Raw genomic sequence first — 18,282 nt, 5'->3', positions numbered from 1 at the left:
TAGCTCAGTCATTCTCCACCAGCTGAGGGGGTATCTCCCATTTGGAATTTGGAATTCCAGGCCATACAGAGCACAGATGTTTCTGTGCTCAGTAATTCACATTTGTTGCTTAAATACTCTGCTTACCAATGATTTTTTAAACCTTATAGACTCATTTAATCTTGTTCAATCAGTCAAAGGCCCAACTCACGAATGCTGTCATACCCTGGATTTTGTACTTTTTTACAGCCTGTCACTCTTTGACACTGAAATCTGTAACATACTGTAAATTTTTCGGAACACATGCCTGTCCTATTTGAGGTTCCCTTTTCAGGGTAGCCTGGTAGATCTACTGTGCCCAAACTCCGATCTTGTACAATCAATTCAAATACAGCAGATCCCTTCGCCTGCTCTTATAAAAATCTAAATCAGGCATTACCTGTTAACAGGTCCACTCAGCTGTTTTAATATTATTAGACCTCAGTGCTGCTTTTGACACAGTAGATCACAGGATTCTTATCACTCGAATGGAACAATGTGCTGGAATTAAAGGGCTTGCTTTGGAATGGTTTAAATCCTACTTATCTAATCGAACTTTCTCTCTTAGATTCAGAGACACATTGTCTCCAAGGACCACACCTTTTTGGGGTGTCCTCCAGGGCTCTATCCTTGGTCCAGTCCTATTTTCAATTTATATGCTTCCGTTGGGATTAATTATTAAAAAATATGGTATTTCATTTGATTGCTACGCAGATGACTCTCAGATTTACCTACCACTGAAACGAAAATCGGTGAATCCTCTGAAGGGACTGTTTGATTGTCTAGAAGATATCAAGCCACGGATGGCTCTAAATTTTCTAAATCTAAATGAACAGAAAACTCAGGTCATTGTCTTTGCTCCTTCTGACCATTATGACCTTGGCCCCTTAGAAAACTACACTGTAAAAAAAAAAATCCTAAAAAAGCAGTAATATTCCGGCAGCTGGGGCTCCAAAATATGGTAAATGGCCTGCATTTGTATAGCGCTTTTCTAGTCCATAGGACCCCAAAGCGCTTTACACTACATTCAGTCATCCACCCATTCACGCACACATTCACACACTGGCGATAGCAAGCTACATTGTAGCCACAGCTGCCCTGGGGTGCACTGACAGAGGCGAGGCTGCCGGACACAGGCGCCACCGGGCCCTCTGACCACCACCAGTAGGCAAACACGGGGTTAGTATCTTGCCCAAGGATATTTGGCATGCAGCCAGGATGCAGCCTGGGATCGAACCACCGACCTTCTGATTAGTGGCTGACCTGCTCTGCCACCTGAGCTACAGCCACCCCCAGAAAATAACAGAAAATAACTTTCTCATAAAAATATTTAATAAATAAATACTATTAAATATTTAAATAAATACTAATAAATACTAATAAAATAAATACTTATTTTCCACCCTGATTTACGAATAAATTCTTTACAAATCCTACCATGTGAATTCATGGATTTTTTTTTCACATTCTGTCTCTCACAGTTGAAGTGTACCTCTGGTGCAAATTACTGACCTCTGTCATCATTTTAGGTGGGGGAACTTGCACAAACGGTGGCTGACTAAATACTTTTTTGCCCCACTGTATCTCCTATACTTGCATCACTACACTGGCTGCCAGTCAGCTTTTGAATTGACTTTAAGATCTTAACACTTGTTTTTAAGACGTTGCATAAACTAGCCCCTACATATCTTGCTGACCTCCTAACCTGGTATTCTCCCCCAAGATCCTTGAGGTCTGCAGACCAAATGCTTTTGGTTGTCCATAGGTCCAGATTAAAACATAGAGGCGATCGGGAATTTGCTGTGACTGCCCCCAAACTGTGAAATACATTGCCTTTGCATATCAGGTCCTCCCCAACACTGGATACTTTTAAAATCTGTCTGAAGACTGGTTTGTATTCTATGGCTTTTGATTCATCATGAGTTTTTTACTATTATTCTTTTTATGATTTTATTCTCTTCTAAAACACTATTCTATTTTTCTTTGTTTATGTCTTCTGCTTTGTCCATGTTATTGTACAGTACTTTGTTCAACACTTTTTAAAAAGTGCTATATAAATAAATCTGAACTTGAACTGTTTATGTATGTTAGTATTTGAGTATAGCAATCTACATCTAATACTACTTTACATTACTTTACTGTATACAATAAAGTATAAAACACAAATATGTGGTGCTAATTATGAGATATTAGCCATAACAAATCCCAATGCAATCCAGCTGCTAAACAGCTACAATCTTATATCAGACAAGAACAAGACAAAATTCATCTTCAAAAAGTCCAGTAACTGGTCTCTGGAGTTCTCAGATGTTTACAGACTCTTGTTAAAAGAAGAGGAAATGCTACACTGTGGTAAACATAGCCTGACCTTTTACATTTTACACAGCATGTCATGTTTTTTGGATTTGGTTTTCAATCTTATTTTCCATAATCAGAAGCTATAAAACTGTTTTTAAATGACCTGACTAAGAATTAAACACTAGCAAATGTGTGATGGGATGTGGGCTAGATTGTCAGTGCAAAATCGCAAAACTAAATGACAATCATAATATTGATACAATGGAAAATGTAATTGTACAGAACTTGTCTCCAAACACATATCTGTTTGTTTCACTTTCAACTTCAACTTTTTCCCACTATTAATAACCACTGAGTTTTACATAACACACAGAGACATGCACACCTGCATGCACGCATGCACACACACATTATTATTAAGAGTCTCACCAGGCTCTCAACAGCTTGTGTGTTGCCCTTTAATTGCTGCTAATGACTGTTTGACTCTGTAGGTAATGACTGTTTTCCCACATGCTCTCATTAGTGATCAAATGATGACAGTGCTCAAATTAGAGGTGTTAATTGTTAATGTCAGTCAAAGCAAGGTGGAATATCAAAGGATGATGCAACTCTTGCTAAGTTGTCCAATGAAGTTAAGATTATTTAAGTTTTAAGTTTTTTGTTTGTTTGTTTGTTTGTTTGTTTGTTTGGGTGTTTTTGTGTCTGTGACCCAGCATTTGTGTTGGAATTTTTCAAATTTTGTTAATTCTTGACTGTTTTGGTTTTTTGAGAAATGGTTAATTAGTTCCCTTGAGTGTTGCCTTCCTGTTGCCCAGGAAGGCAACACTTGTCTCTGGTTTTCCTAGTGTCTTCTATGTTCTCTAAGTCACATCTTTATGTGTGTTTAGTTTTCTTTATTTGTAAAGTTCATCTGTTTGAGTCCTTTTTTTAGTGTCCCCTTTGGAATCCTGACCGATTCTCAGGCTGATGGGTGGCCATAACGATATCCTCTGCCCTTGATGTGGATGATGCAACCATGAGTAATAACTCCCCGAAGCGGCATTAAGGAAAAACAGTGGTAATGTCTCGTTTATCCTCCAGGGGAAGCAGTGTGGAGGAGCATTCATTTACACGCTTGCTACACTATATATTTATACCTTTTAAATTTGTTCAGGAATTGTATAATTATGATACAATCAGCATTTCTATTAAATATTGATATAGATATATGTTTGCAGCAAATAAAATATTCTGCATTCTGTGGTTATTGCTGACTTGTGTTCCTGAACATAAAAGCATAAAATGATTATTTCATTGCACTGCTAATGTAAAATGCAAAATCCATATTTAAACACATTCCCATTGCGCATTAACACGAACGTGCATGTATTCCTTCCTTTTTTTGCCTGTCCCGTTTGGCTCTTTTGCCATCAGAATTATTGTCTAAAGGCGAAGAAGGATGCCCAACAGATTTACTTTACCAAATTGACCAGTTAACTGTCAAACGCTTTTTCTGCATCTAAAGAAAATATGGTAGTTTCAAGGTTTTTACTGTATGAGTAGTCTATCAAATTAAGTAATCTACGTGTATTTGTTGATGAGTGCCTACCTTTTATGAAACCAGTTTGGTCAGGATGAATTAAGAGGGGGGTTATTTTCTCCAGTCTCTTTGAGAGAGCTTTGCAGATTATTTTAAGGTCTACATTTATAAGGGATATTGGACGATAGCTTGAGGGATATACAGGGTCTTTGCCTGGTTTTAGCAGGAGATTAATGTTTGCAGAATTCATATTTGATGGAAGTCTGCCCTTTTCTTTGATTTCCAACAACGTTCTATAGAAAACTGGTGCTAGAATCGTCCAGAATTCTTTGTAGAATTCTGCAGGAAAGCCGTCTGGACCTGGAGCCTTATTACTGGGCATACTTATCAGGGCTTCCTGGAGTTCACCTGGTGTCAGTGGTGAATCCAGTGCCATTGCTTGAGTGTCTAATAATTTTGGAAGAGTTATGTTGTCCAAAAACTGATCAATTTCCTTTTTAGATGGGTTTATTTGTGGTGAATACGTTTTATAGAAATCCCTGAAAATGTTGTTTATTTGTTTCGGGTCATATACTTCCCAGATGAATCTTGAACAGCACCTATAGTTGTTTTTTCTTTATTTATTTTTAGCTGGTTTGCTAGAAATTGACCGGATTTATTACCATGTTCATAATTTTGTAAGCGTAGTCTTTGTGGTAAGAATTTTGTTTTTTTTTATCAATTATCTCATTTAATTCTAGTTTTGTTTTGCGTATTTTGTTCAATGTTTCCTGATCTTGGTCGCACGCGTAGGCTTCTTCTAGTGATTTGATGTTTTTATCTAATTCCTTAATATTTTTGTTTTCTTCTTTCTTTTTGTGTGATGAGAAAGAAATTATTTTACCTCTCAACACAGCTTTCCCTGCTTCCCATCAGTGTTGGTCAAGTTACTTGAAAAAAGTAATCAGTAACTAATTACAGATTACTTCCCCAAAAATGTTCAATTTCAATTCAATTCAATTTTATTTATATAGCGCCAAATCACAACAAAAGGCGCCTCAAGGCGCTTCATAGATACAGAGAAAAACCCAACAATCATATGACCCCCTATGAGCAGCACTTTGGCGACAGTGGGAAGGAAAAACTCCCTTTTAACAGGAAGAAACCTCCGGCAGAACCAGGCTCAGGGAGGGGCGGGGCCATCTGCTGCGACCGGTTGGGGTGAGAGAAGGAAGACAGGATAAAGACATGCTGTGGAAGAGAGACAGAGGTTAATAACAGATATGATTCAATGCAGAGAGGTCTGTTAACACATAGTGAGTGAGAAAGGTGACTGGAAAGGAAAAACTCAATGCATCATGGGAATCCCCCGGCAGCCTACGTCTATTGCAGCATACCTAAGGGAGGATTCAGGGTCACCTGGTCCAGCCCTAACTATATGCTTTAGCAAAAAGGAAAGTTTTAAGCCTAATCTTAAAAGTAGAGATAGTGTCTGTCTCCCGAATCCAACCTGGAAGCTGGTTCCACAGAAGAGGGGCCTGAAAACTGAAGGCTCTGCCTCCCATTCTACTTTTAAATACTCTAGGAACAACAAGTAGGCCTGCAGAGCGAGAGCGAAGTGCTCTAATAGGGTGATATGGTACTACAAGGTCATTAAGATAAGATGGGGCCTGATTATTTAAGACCTTGTATGTGAGGAGCAGGATTTTGAATTCTGGATTTAACAGGAAGCCAATGAAGGGAAGCCAAAACAGGAGAAATCTGTTCTCTCTTTCTAGTCCCTGTCAGGACTCTTGCTGCAGCATTTTGGATTAGCTGAAGGCTTTTCAGGGAGTTTTTAGTAATCCCGTTACTTTACTGATTACTTATTTTCAAAAGTAATTAATTACTTAGTTACTTTTTAAAAACACGATTTACAACCTGAATAGGTGATAAAGCGATAGATCTTTCAGCCCAATTCTACTTTTTCTGCATAATCCATCATACAAAATGTAATCAAATGGAAAAGTATCTTTTTTTAACTTGTTTTATCAGTTTTAATCTTTTAACTTTATGCATCAAGCAAAAATAAAATTATATGCAACATTCTCTGACTTGAATAAATTAGTTTAACATTTAAACCTATTTTCTGCACATTGCAGCACATAAAATAATTTTTTTTTGGTGTGTTTACACTCAGTCTTTCAAATAGATGCAAGTAAAACACAGCAGAAAATAAATAAAGTCAAAGACTCAGCGGTCCTGTTGCTCTATTTTCACCTGTAAAGCAGGAGTGGGGTAGGCGGAGGTTTACCCTGGTGCAGGTGTGCAGCAGTCAGTTGAAGAATCCGCGAGTTTCTCTGTGAGTTTCCCATTACGTCATAGCTACTCGGTGCTTGCTTGGAAGTTTAGGGGTTTTTTCGCTGTAAAAATAAGTTTTCTTCCCACGCACAGCGGACACTAATGTTTTTGTCACTTTTTATGGAATCAAACTCAAAGTAAGGTCAGTACTTCCACGCTTTAAACGCTGCACGCTCATACTCTCTCCCCTCGATATATGATCCATTGTTGTCATTAACGGCGCACTCGCTTACGTCACTGTCGTGAGACATTCTCGCAAAAAAAATCACGGTTTTAGTAACGCAGTAACGCAGCGTTCCTACGGGAAAGTAACGGTAATCTAATTACCGTTTTTGCAATAGTAATCCCTTACTTTACTCGTTACTTGAAAAAAGTAATCAGATTTACCGGTTACTGCCCATCTCTGCTTCCCATAGAACAGAAGCTGATGTTCCGGGAGTGTCATTATAGTCTAAATATAAAGTCCACTCTTTTTTTTAAATATTTAATAAAGTCTTCATCTTTAAGTAGTGATGTATTAAATCTCCAGTTTTTTCTTGGCGTAGTATTATTCTTGTGCATTAGTGTTAAAGATACAGGACCATGATCGCTGACAGCTATAGGGTGAATCTCAGTGTCTGAAATGTCGCTCAGCAGTGAGCTGCTGACCAAAAAATAATCCAGACGAGAGTAAGAGTGATGAACATGTGAGAAAAAAGTATATTCCTTACTGGTGGGGTGAAGGGAGCGCCATGCATCGCAAAGACCAAAGTCGCTCATATACTGTTTGATTATATTTGTGGACTGCCAATTACGCTGAGTTCCCGCTGTATTGAGCCTATCCATGTCTTCATTTAGTCCAAGGTTGAGGTCGCCTCCAAGATCAAGTGTGCCATCTAAGTGTTCAGAGAGTGCACTGAAAAAACCGTGAAAGAATGAGGGATCATCAACATTTGGACCATATACACTTGCAATACATAGCTTTTTATCCAGTATACCCATATGGAAAAGATATATATAAATCTTATAAAGTTTGTATCTGTCTTGTGTGAAACTTGTATGAAAAGCATACAAGAGTGAAAACAGATATAAGATCCCTTGAAAAATTATATAATGAAACTTGTATGTTTTGGATACTTACTAAAACAATGTATGAAAGTAATGCGAAAGTGGCCACTTTCATGAGTAAATCATGTATCCTTATATGATTTACTCATGAAAGTGGCCACATCTGCCTGCAGTTTTTTGAGTTGGTTAAATATTTTTAACCTCTTTTCTCTGGAGCCAGCTTCATTTATATTCCATGTAATGAACCTCAGTGTACCCATAGATGTTTGTGTATAACTAGGGATGTATGCTGTGTGCGTCGCTTAGACAGGTGGAGAGAATACGTCACTTGTTCATAAATAAAGAGAAGGAGAGAGAGAAAAAATGTGTGGCGAGATGCTCCCTGAGTCTGACTATGTGTTTGCATATTTACTAATATGAGTAGGCTTGGCTTAAGTGTGTGTGTATCTTATATGACTGTGTGCGCTGTCTGACTGATGTAAATGTGCTGCCGTTGAGCGCATGATTGTGCGTGATCGTGTTGTGCGTATAATGTCGAAATAAAGGATGTTGTTTGTGGATGAGTCTGGAAGCAGGTGATCGAAGCAGTGAAAGAAAATAAAAAAGAAAGAAACCAAGGACAGGGGTGAGCAGCATAAAACCAAGAGGGGGAAAAGAGAGAGAGAAAAAAAACGAGAAGAAAAAAAACCAAAACGTAAACATTCCAATTAAATCACTGACGGAGAGTGACGGTTTTAATTCTGCTATGAAATCACACTTTAAGATGCGATTTGATACTGGTAAGTTAAACAGATGTTAATGCAAGTTAGTGTGAGTGGATAGGGAAATGGTGTAGCTGATTCTTATCTGGTGTGAGGTTAATACAGCCACGGAGTGATGTTGGGGTCGCGGTGGAGCTGTCCGTCCACGTACAGCCGGGCCACAGCGATGACAGCGCGGGAGCCCTTCTGGATGAAGCCGCGTCGGATTGGGAAGAGGACCCTGCGTCGTTCCAAGATCTCTTTGGGGAACTGGTCGTTCACGCTGAAGTCCGTTCCTTCTAATTCCCTTCCGCAGCTTTTCACATGTTGCTTTTGTTTGAAGTGGCCGAATTTGACCACGATAGGACGTGGTCTCCCGGCCGTAGCCCGAATGGGGCCGAGGCGATGTACCCGATCGAAGACGATGTTCTTCACAGTGTCCTCCGGCAGCTTCAGGTGGGTTTTGATGACGCTTTTTACCGTGGTCTCCGCGTCCTCTCCATCGGCTTCTGGAATACCAGAAAATACAAGATTATCACGCATGCTACGAGCTTGTAGATCAATAACTGCTTCTTTTATTTTTTTATTTTCTCTATTGAGCTGGGTAACATTATCTGTGAGACATTTCACCGACTCCCTTAGCGTGGCATTTTCAGCAGCAAGCGTTTCCACCTGCTGGTGGCTGAACTCCAGGGATTCTCGCAAGCATTTAAATTCCCGGTGAAGAATCTCCACCAAGGACAGCCTTGCGTCGAAACTGGACAATCGTTGGTCGATTGACTCCAGTATGTCGGCAATATCTTTGCCGGCTGGCATCACGAGATCCTGGAAGCACTGATCAATGTAATCTTGGAGAGCCTCTAAACTCTCCCCGTTGTTCTCCAGGGTGTTGGAGATGATTTAGACAAATATTGTTAGTTATAAGACAATTGATAAGTGTATTTGGTAATGCTGAAGCTTAAATGAATTTGTTCAAATCTAAACTACCATTTGTTTTAATTTTCCACCAAAATCTCCAGGGTCTGACGTCAGTTACAACATGAGTCGCTTACCTTGTCCGTCACTTACCTCCATGTCTGACGAACACTACTGCTCCGTCTTGACCAGTAACAACTCCCTTCCACTTGGGGCAGTCCACTCGCTTGTAATACACCTTGTCTGTGGCAAGAATGATGGACCCAACCACATTCTGGCACTTTCAACACTTGATTACAAATCCTCCCCAACATCAGACACTTTCAAAACCTGTTTGAAAACCCATTTTTATTCCTGGGCTTTTAAATCAGAATGAGTTTGTATTACTTTTATTTGTCCTGTTACGAGTTCAAATATTGAGGGTGAGCACAAAAACAACAATGGTCCAGGAGAGTTAAGTCAAACGATGATTTAATGAACACACGCGTGGGGAGATGAACACTGCACACCGACAGCATCGATCGCCGCCCAATGATACACAAGCAGTTGTTTTTATAACATCAGGGTTTACTTTTATGACGCCCTCTCATGCGTCAAAGCAGATACAACACATGCATAAGTTTCAAAAGCACAGATGTTCTGTTGACAACTTTTGACACATTTAAAAGGACATCTTCTCCGTCTCGAGGCCAGGTGCTTCCTATTAATCTTCCAACTCTCGCTTATCTCCTGGAGCAAACTGTCCCTTATGCAGACATCATTTTGCAGCTACAAGCTTTTGCAAACTATTATTTGAACTCTTACCTAAACATGAGTCTAACTACTGTTTGCGTCTCGTGTGTCTCGACCTCAAAATGCACTCGGCCTCACCCCGCCCGTTGACGCTTCTGACCTTTTACCAGACAGAAGCTCTCTGTCTCCTCTATTATCAGAAAACAAGGTCCTGACTCTCTGAAAACAGTATTTCTTATAACTCAGCAGTATAATGCATCATAAACAATATCATTCATTCACAATAAATCAGCAGTCTAATGTAATACAAATCAGTTTAACAAATGTAATAGTTATCACCTTCTTCTAATTCAGGAGAATAATGCAAACTAAAACTACATAATAATTTCACAATCATTAATCAGGGGTATAACATGGCATTGTCATGATTCGGCCGTGTGGCAGGCAGGATGAGGACCCAAATTGCAAACTCACAGACACGGGGGATAAACTCAAAATGCAGCTTTATTGCTGACAGGTGATAAACAATAACGATGATACAAAAGCAATGCAAAACTACACTAAACTGGGAAAAGCTAAAGTAACATATACCGGAAGACACGGGGAGAACCACACACGGCATGAGGGAGAACGCGACGCCGAACAGAGGGAGACTCAGACAGAAATACACAGAGGGTAAACGAGGAAAGTGGGCACACACGGGGAACACAGGTGATACTGATAATCATAACGAGACAGGGCGGGGTGAACTGAACATGACATGTACAGGCACAGAGGTTCAGACAGGAGGAGAGAGAGCACGGGGAAAACACAGACATAACGGGCTGGGGAAACATGAAACAACCACAAAGGGAGACGAGGGCTCATAAATACATAGAGGGCACACAGGGGGGAGAGAGAGCACGGGGAGAACTTAGACATAATGGGGAAACATGGAATAAAACATAAGGAGAGACGAGGGCTCACAGATACACAGAGGGGCACACAGGGGGTAAAAGCCATGAAGGGAAAACACTTAGGGAACAACACAACAGGGCAACTCAGAAAACATGGCCTAAATAAGGAACGAAATACAAAAATACAAGGAACTAAGAATACTGGGCCCACATGGCCCAGGACCATGACAGGCATTAGATAATATCACAATCTCACAATCCTTAGACTACAATGACCTGGATGACTGAGAACCTTCACAGACATTTCATTTGTCTCATTTCTTACTCAAATCTTCTCATTTCATGCTTCTTTTGTTTAATTTTTTATCATGTCTTCCTATGTTTTTCTCTCTTTTGATTATCTTAAATGTACAGCACCTTTGTCAACATTTGTTTTTTTAAATGTGCTATATAAATAAATTTGACTTTGACTTTATTACGGTTGCTGTTCTCACACTCGGCTGCAGCTCTCCAGCTGTCAGCCACACATACGTAACAACAACAGCTCAGGACTGAGTTCATTCTTTTTAAGCAGATGAGGCATGATTGCTGATGTGCTCCAGTGTGTCGGTTTCCCCTGCAGCTGCACCACAAACCACGCCTGCCACATACCCACATTGCCCAACTGAGACCCGCAAGCAGGAGAGGGAATCAGCCACCACCGTCGGCATCCCCAGGTCATGGACCATTAGCAGGGATGAATGGGATCTGGGGGCCGCCCATGGAGCTGGACCGGAGGCCACCGCGTGGCAGAGACAGGGTTCACAGGCTGCAAGGGGTTAGAGGGGTTAGCGCGGGGCACTGATCTCTGGCAGAACTGTGGGAGGTCCAGATGGCGTGCTGGCCTCTGGTGAGGATGGCACAGCGACCTCCGACTCAGGCAGAGCAGGTCCTCCTCTTCATGTGCTGACCACAGGCCCAGCCTGGACAGGTCCCTCCGGAAAGATGCGGGGGTCTCCTCCCTCCCCCATGTGGTTAAAAGACGCTGGTGGGGCCGGCAGGAGTGTTGGCAAGGAACAGAACCGACCAAGCCAAACTCGCTATCAGCTGCTTGGACCGGTCCTGCAGCTGTTCCGCCTGTCAGCGAGAGACCGCCGCCTACTCCCCCCATGTGGGTGCTAGCTCAGCTACCATTCAGGCTAACACCTCCGCTGGCTGGCCCGGTCGTGGTTCCGCCATGCTGCCTCCTGGGTTTCAGTACCAATGACGGACCCAACCACATTTTGCTGTTCTCACACATGCTGTATCTCATACCTTAAGGCTCATCAGTCACTGCTGTTAAAAACAAGCAAACAAACAAACAAAAACACTCTGCACTCAGAAAAATAAAGGTGCCAACTGGAACCAAAAGTGGTTCTTTAGACTGATGCCATAGAAGAACCTTTTTTGGTGCCACAAAGAACCTTTCAAACAATGGTTCTTTGAAGAACTTCTTTGAAGAACCTTTAAAGGTGCCCCAAAGAGCCATCAAGAAGTGGTTCTTTGGGGCACCTTTAATGTTTTTTCAAAGAACCTTTTTTAAAATGGTTCTTTACGAGCTGTGCTCGTAAAATAAATACGAGCACAGCATAGACATATATTAATGGTTTATTGCCATTTCGTAGTTACCAAAAGACAAAAAGGCATTTTAACCCTCAGCACAACATCACTACTAATACATGTCACATATTAGTCATTTAAACAGTAATAATTCAATATTTTTACTATATTATAAATAAATATATATAAATACTATATCTATAGATAACGCAACAATTAATACATGTATTGTTTAATTAATAAAACATCAGAAAGTGATAAAACACATTAGAAATAGCAATAGCTTCATAACAGACCAATAAATCAACACATTTTCATCAGCAGATGCTTGTATGTTCAGTAAAAATATTTCAACAACAAGTTTTTGATTAAAATTATCAATGAACTTCAGCATTATGTAAGGTAAGTTTCATGTCCTTTGTTAGACCAGTTTAGGATAATGTCTCTGACGTATGTATCATATCAAATATATCTCATATCAAAACAAGCCCACACCTGCAGTTGTTTCGGTTTTTCACTGGTGTTTCCTGTCAGCTGGTCAACCTCACTCAGGCGGACATCCATATCAGCCAACCAAACGACAAGTTCCTCCCTTTGTGCTTCAAATCCCTCCCACTCTGAGACAAGGAGCTGAGAGAGAGAGAAAAAGAGTCAATTATAAAGAAGAGAGAAAAGTGAAACCCTCCTCAGAAGGTCTGACTCGCATACCTGCAGTTGACCTGTGATGGACTCCAGTTTGGCGTTCACGTCATCCCTCGTTGTCGCCAGCAGCCAAGTCTGCAGGGTGCCCTGGAAGAGCTGAGTTAATGTTCGACTCCTCCTGGTCAGGCTCTCCAGCTGGATGTGCCGAGGTCTCCCCTCTCGCCGCCGCCTCTGAACACACAAACACAAATTGCATGTGAAGCAGGAGGTGCAGATTTTTTGCTATTCTTTTCTAAATCCAGGCTTGATCACGTGGAGGTATTTGGAAAACTTTTTTGGCCAGCGGACAACTGTTGTCTTGCAGAAAGTCAAATCAAACATATGCGATACACAATCAATTCACAAGAACACATTATAAAAAATAAGTCCAGTTCTTGCCTGATTTCAAGTGAATTCTGCATCAAAACAGGGTAAATCGAGTGTTTGCAGCAAATGTGAGCACAAAGCCTCACTTTGTACAAGCCTGCTATTAAAGTTCTCCTCTGTGCAGACGACTTTCCTGTTTTCAAGGCACAACTTGGATCTGCTGTATAAATCTTATGGATACACAATAAATGAAACAATAGTGTGCACGACTCCAGATTCTGATCCCTCGTCCTAATATGGTCCCAAAAGGCTCACAAAAAAACAACATAGCGATAAAGCAAATGTTGAGGCTTCAAAATACAAAGTCCATAAACCAATGGCTGACATGGGTTTTATCATAAGGGTGATAGATATATATATATATATTAATTTGTGCAAACAAGAAAAATCTACAGCTTTTCGGTCAGAGGTGCTCTTGTGATTTAAGCCGGGTAGATTTATGTGTTGATGCTTCAGCTCTACGACTGGCTGCTGAGTGATATTTACACCCCGGCTGGATTACAAACTTTAACCACGTGCTGAACTTTGGTCCGGCTTTTATACCTCCTGCTAGTATAATGACCTCTTCTTGGCTTAATGCAGTGGTTGCCAGACTTTTTACAGGAAAAATGTTGCCCCCCCACCCCCCGCGTGCACGCACATGCACAAACACATCCTCCAACCACACGCCCATATTTTGCTCGTTTGCGGTTTATTTCTCACCTCAAACATTTAGTAAACAATTAAGCAAATACAAGTAATCTGCAAAAAATTACAGGTAGTAATAAAATAAACTACTAACTCTTTTACGCTGCGTCCGCACCTACACGGGTATTTTTGAACGCGCAGCTGTTTCGTCCACGTAAACGGCGTTTCGAATCACCGAAAACAGAGATTTTTTAAAACTCCTTTTTTACGTTTACGTGTGGACGAGGAATACAGAGTTCATCACGCAGCGTCACAGGTATGTGCCTTTTTTCACGTCAGCTGTGCGCCACGTTATTGTTTACATGAGATGAATTGCAGAATGGCAGATAGAGACAAAATACTGTTAATCTGACTGTCTGCAGTTTCTACCTCAGAATTAGGGAGACATTCAAAAGGGCTGTTGGGGGGGGGGGATAAATATATTTTACAGGGTTTATTTATCGGATAAAATACGTTAAATGTCACCGTTATTATTGGCCGGCCCGGAAACAGCGGGGGTGTCCAAGTTCAGAGGCCACTTCCACCTGAGGACCGGCCTTCGTGGTCTAAAGAAAGTCGGGTAGTACGTCACGAGCTCCCTCGGTGGAGTGAAACTGCCGTCTGCTCCTTGCTATCTCAAATATAACCGGGCGCTGGCGTAAACTCTCGACCATCTCACACTTTCTTTAATCAGTTTTCTGTTTAACGTTTACTCAGCTGTGTGAAAACCCCAGAGGACCCCTCCCAATGGGTTAATAAAATTAAATTTAATCTAATCTAATAACTTGGGAGAAATTCGGGATTCTCCCGGAAAAATCGGGAGGGTTGGCATGTATGGTTGTGGCAACATTAACCTCGTCAAACACCTCAGAGTAAATCATATCACAGAATATAACGAGCGTATGTTGAGACGAACTGAAGAGGAGGACAGGGACAGGTGCTGCTACGGCGAGACAGACGTCTCTCACGGAGTCCTTTAGTGCTGCAGGCAGGCAACGTGTTCAAATAGCAAATAGTCCAAATAACAACTTCAGTTTTTTATTTCTATATGATGAACTCTGCATCATTAAGTGATAAGAACAAGTAATCTGATGTCCTGTAATCATTATGATGGTATAGTTTGAGATACAATAAATAAAATAAGTTTTTGTACAAAGTATCGGATCAGTATCGTCGATACCACCCTGGATATTACTTGGTATCGGATCGGAAAGGAAATCAGTGGTAAAACACATCACTAGTGTTCGCACGATCTGCCTGCGCATCCCAACGACTGACCCCCTCCGTCCCTCCCGGGAGGTTGCCATAGTACGACGTGTTCTGACGTCTCTCTCTCTCCCTGTCATTTGGGTTAAAAACACATATTAACAAATTGCTCAGTGATGAACAAGTGCTCAGATCCTTTACCTAAGCAGTGCGCTTTGTCATAACTCATTGACATTCTGTTGTGCAATTGTTATTTACTTGTATTTTATAATTTGACTTTACATACTGCTGGGTGGTTTGTAAAGTTTACAATAACTAGTATTATCATTATGCTATATTTTCTAAGATATATAATAATCTCAAAAGTAATGCCTTGAAGCAGAAAGTAGTAATGCTTTATTAAAACTTAAAACTAAAGTACAGTGTTTGAATGTGTGTATTGTGTCTACTGTTTGTTAACTCACCATATTCATAAACATCTTAATAATAAATTTCATATTCTATTACCACATTATTTGTGATCAATGGGTTTGCTGGGTTAGGTGTGTGTGTGTGTGTGGGGGGGGGGTCTTTAGGCTTTGGCCCCCACACCTGCCACCAGTATATTTTTAAGCAAGTATTTCTAACTTTATTTGAATATTCAGTTTCCTACCATCTGCTCTTAAAGGGTAATCACCAGGTAACCCGCCCTCCCCCCTCGCACACACATGCACACAAACAAAACACACAGTAGAATTCACAGCCTCGTTATAGTGAGTAAATATTTATGCCATTTACACCATCAAACTTAGACAGCTAAGGATGAAGAACCTTTTGTTCTTTAAAGAACCATTTGTAATAGCTAAGGAACCATCTACAAAATAAAAAGGTTCTTTGACGAGAGTGGAGTGAATGAAGATGAGACACAAGTCTTCATAGTGACTCTGGAGTATGCATGTGCATTTTTCATGAAGAAGTTAAAGGATCTTGATGAATTCTTGATTAATATTGTTTATTACAGCTGGTAATAATCAATATTGATACATTATTACAAATAATTGATGCAATTTTTCATTAACAGCTGAAGAAGATGTCAGATATCAACTTATTTTTTCACATTTTGACCTTTACAGTGTATTTGACTAACTGAGGAGTGATAGGATTTTAATTCTACAGTATGTTGGCATCACAAGAGTCAGGCTGCAAAATCTGCAATGTAACTATCAGTTTAACAGTCTTCCTAAACCAGGGATAGAAAAACGCATAGATAAGTGGATTTAGACAGGAATTACAATAAAGTAACCAGACCCCAAAAACTGAAAATTCCACACTGGTTGATGTGTCCTGCCCTGCGAGAGAGGGATAAAAGTAAGGACAGAAACACATCAGAAACACAGCCACAACAACACCAATAGTTGTAGCTGCTTTTCTCTCAGACTTCTTAATGGCAACGTGAACTGAACCCTTTGAAGTAACAAAGGCAACATGAGATCTCATAGCCTGAGCCTGAGACACAGCCACCAGAAATACTCTCATGTACAGAAATATGATCACAGCAGTGGGGCCGATGAAGGTAACTACGACATCAAAAGCACCAGTTATGAAATTAATTACAACTATGCATTCCCCGTCACAAGAATTATACCTGTCTGGCTGCTTCAGAAAGTTGTTTAGTATTGTGCCGTTATACAGCAGTGAACAGGCCCAACACAGACAGACACTGATTTGGACTTTTCTCTCAGTAACTGTGGTGGGGTAGGACAAGGGGTCACAAATAGCTACATACCGGTCAAATGAAATAAGCACCATGTTTCCTACTGAGGCAGATGTGAGAACAAAAGAGGCATAGTAAAACAGTCCACACATGAAGGTGCCCAAAAACCAGCAGCCCCCTAAAAGGAGGATTCGAGGCGGCATCAGCAGGAGGCCAACAAGGAGGTCTGAGACAGCGAGAGAGAGGAGGAAGAGGTTGGTTTGGTTGTGAAGCTGCCTGAGAAGAAAAAAACAGAAAGAAAGATGTAACATAATATTAATAAACCTGCAGCAGGTGGAAGGGTACAGTAATGCACCAGTTCTGAAAGTAAAACAACATACAATAAACAATCCAGTGCAACAAAGTAGGGCAAACCTCTCGTTTCCACATCATTCTGAGAGGAGGAGGTCAGAATATAAAATCATTTCAGTTAAATAGTACAAACATTTATCACATCAGCTGTTCCTTTCTAAAAGAGAGCTATTACAGTTTAGTAAAGGCCAAATGTGAAGAGTACTCTGTAGCTAATCCAAGTATGCTCAAGTCAAACACAATATATCACAGTAAAGTTTACTTTAACACCTGAAGTGGGAGATAGAGATGATGACCAGGACGTTGAGAGTCACTGTGAGCAGAGAGATGCAGCAAAGCAGAATGTAGAGAAAAATGGTCTGATTGTGATGTTGCAGCGGCTTCCTACAGGAGGTGTTGAGGAGCTGTGGAAAGCAGAATTGTTGTCCATACACGTTCTCCATGAGCAGAAAGGGAAAAGAAGATGAAAGCTGCTGAACACTGGCACCTTTCTGACTAAAGCTATCCGTGTAATGTGACTTACCTTACTCCTCCTACTCCTTTTCTCCATCCACCACAGAAAATCTCTTGTGTGATATTCTCTAACGCTTTCACTGGAAATGCACGTCCTGAGATTTACTTATGTTTCACAGCTTGACAAAAATAAAAACACACCCATTCCACCGATACATCATTTCATTTCCTGCTGTTTCTCCTGGATTTCAGGCGCACGAGTCTAAGAAGGGATGCCTATGCCTCCTGTCCAGCCACCTATGCTTCTTTTTCTGGGCTCCAAAGACATAATGTCACCAGCATGTCATGATGACATGTTTATCACAACATGACATGTTTATCACAAGACCCTGCAGGGTCTTGTGATAAACATTCCCCAAACACCTCATCCAGGTGTCCAAGAAGCATCATATCCAGATGTCTGACCCATTTCACCGGCTTCCTTTTGATGTGAAGGAGTAACAGTTCTCTTCTCAATCAGAATCAAAATCAGAAAACTTTATTAATCCCGAAGTAAATAATGTTGTTACAGTTGCTCCAAGAGAAAAAGAACAGTAACAGACTGAACTAATTAAATAATACAATATATTACAAAGTTACAAAATAAAAGAAATAGGTCTAATATAGCTCAATTACAAATATAAATACCAAAAGTACTGCACAAAGTTCTTCTTTTTTAGTGTCTTTTCACTAGAAAACTAAAATGTCTTTGATATCAGCAGTAGCTCCCACTCGATCCTTGCA

The 18,282-nt window shown here is 40.6% G+C and overlaps 1 protein-coding gene across 1 annotated transcript; it reads right to left on the bottom strand.

Annotated features, from left to right (window-relative positions):
- Window positions 1-16,151: 16,151 nt before the first annotated feature.
- On the bottom strand, window positions 16,152-17,489 carry LOC308410484 (trace amine-associated receptor 13c-like; the record flags this gene model as incomplete). Its single annotated transcript, XM_080903820.1, has 2 exons — window positions 16,152-16,971; window positions 17,317-17,489. The coding sequence occupies 2 exons, from the start codon at window positions 17,487-17,489 to the stop codon at window positions 16,152-16,154; spliced, it is 993 nt and encodes a 330-aa protein (XP_080759946.1).
- Between the last annotated feature and the right edge of the window lie 793 nt (window positions 17,490-18,282).

This window comes from Rhamphochromis sp. 'chilingali', assembly GCF_963969265.1.
Source record: "Rhamphochromis sp. 'chilingali' genome assembly, chromosome: 14".
Lineage (NCBI taxonomy): Eukaryota > Metazoa > Chordata > Actinopteri > Cichliformes > Cichlidae > Rhamphochromis > Rhamphochromis sp. 'chilingali'.
Note: the sequence above shows the minus strand (reverse complement) of the source record. Positions and strands in the feature narration are given on the sequence as shown.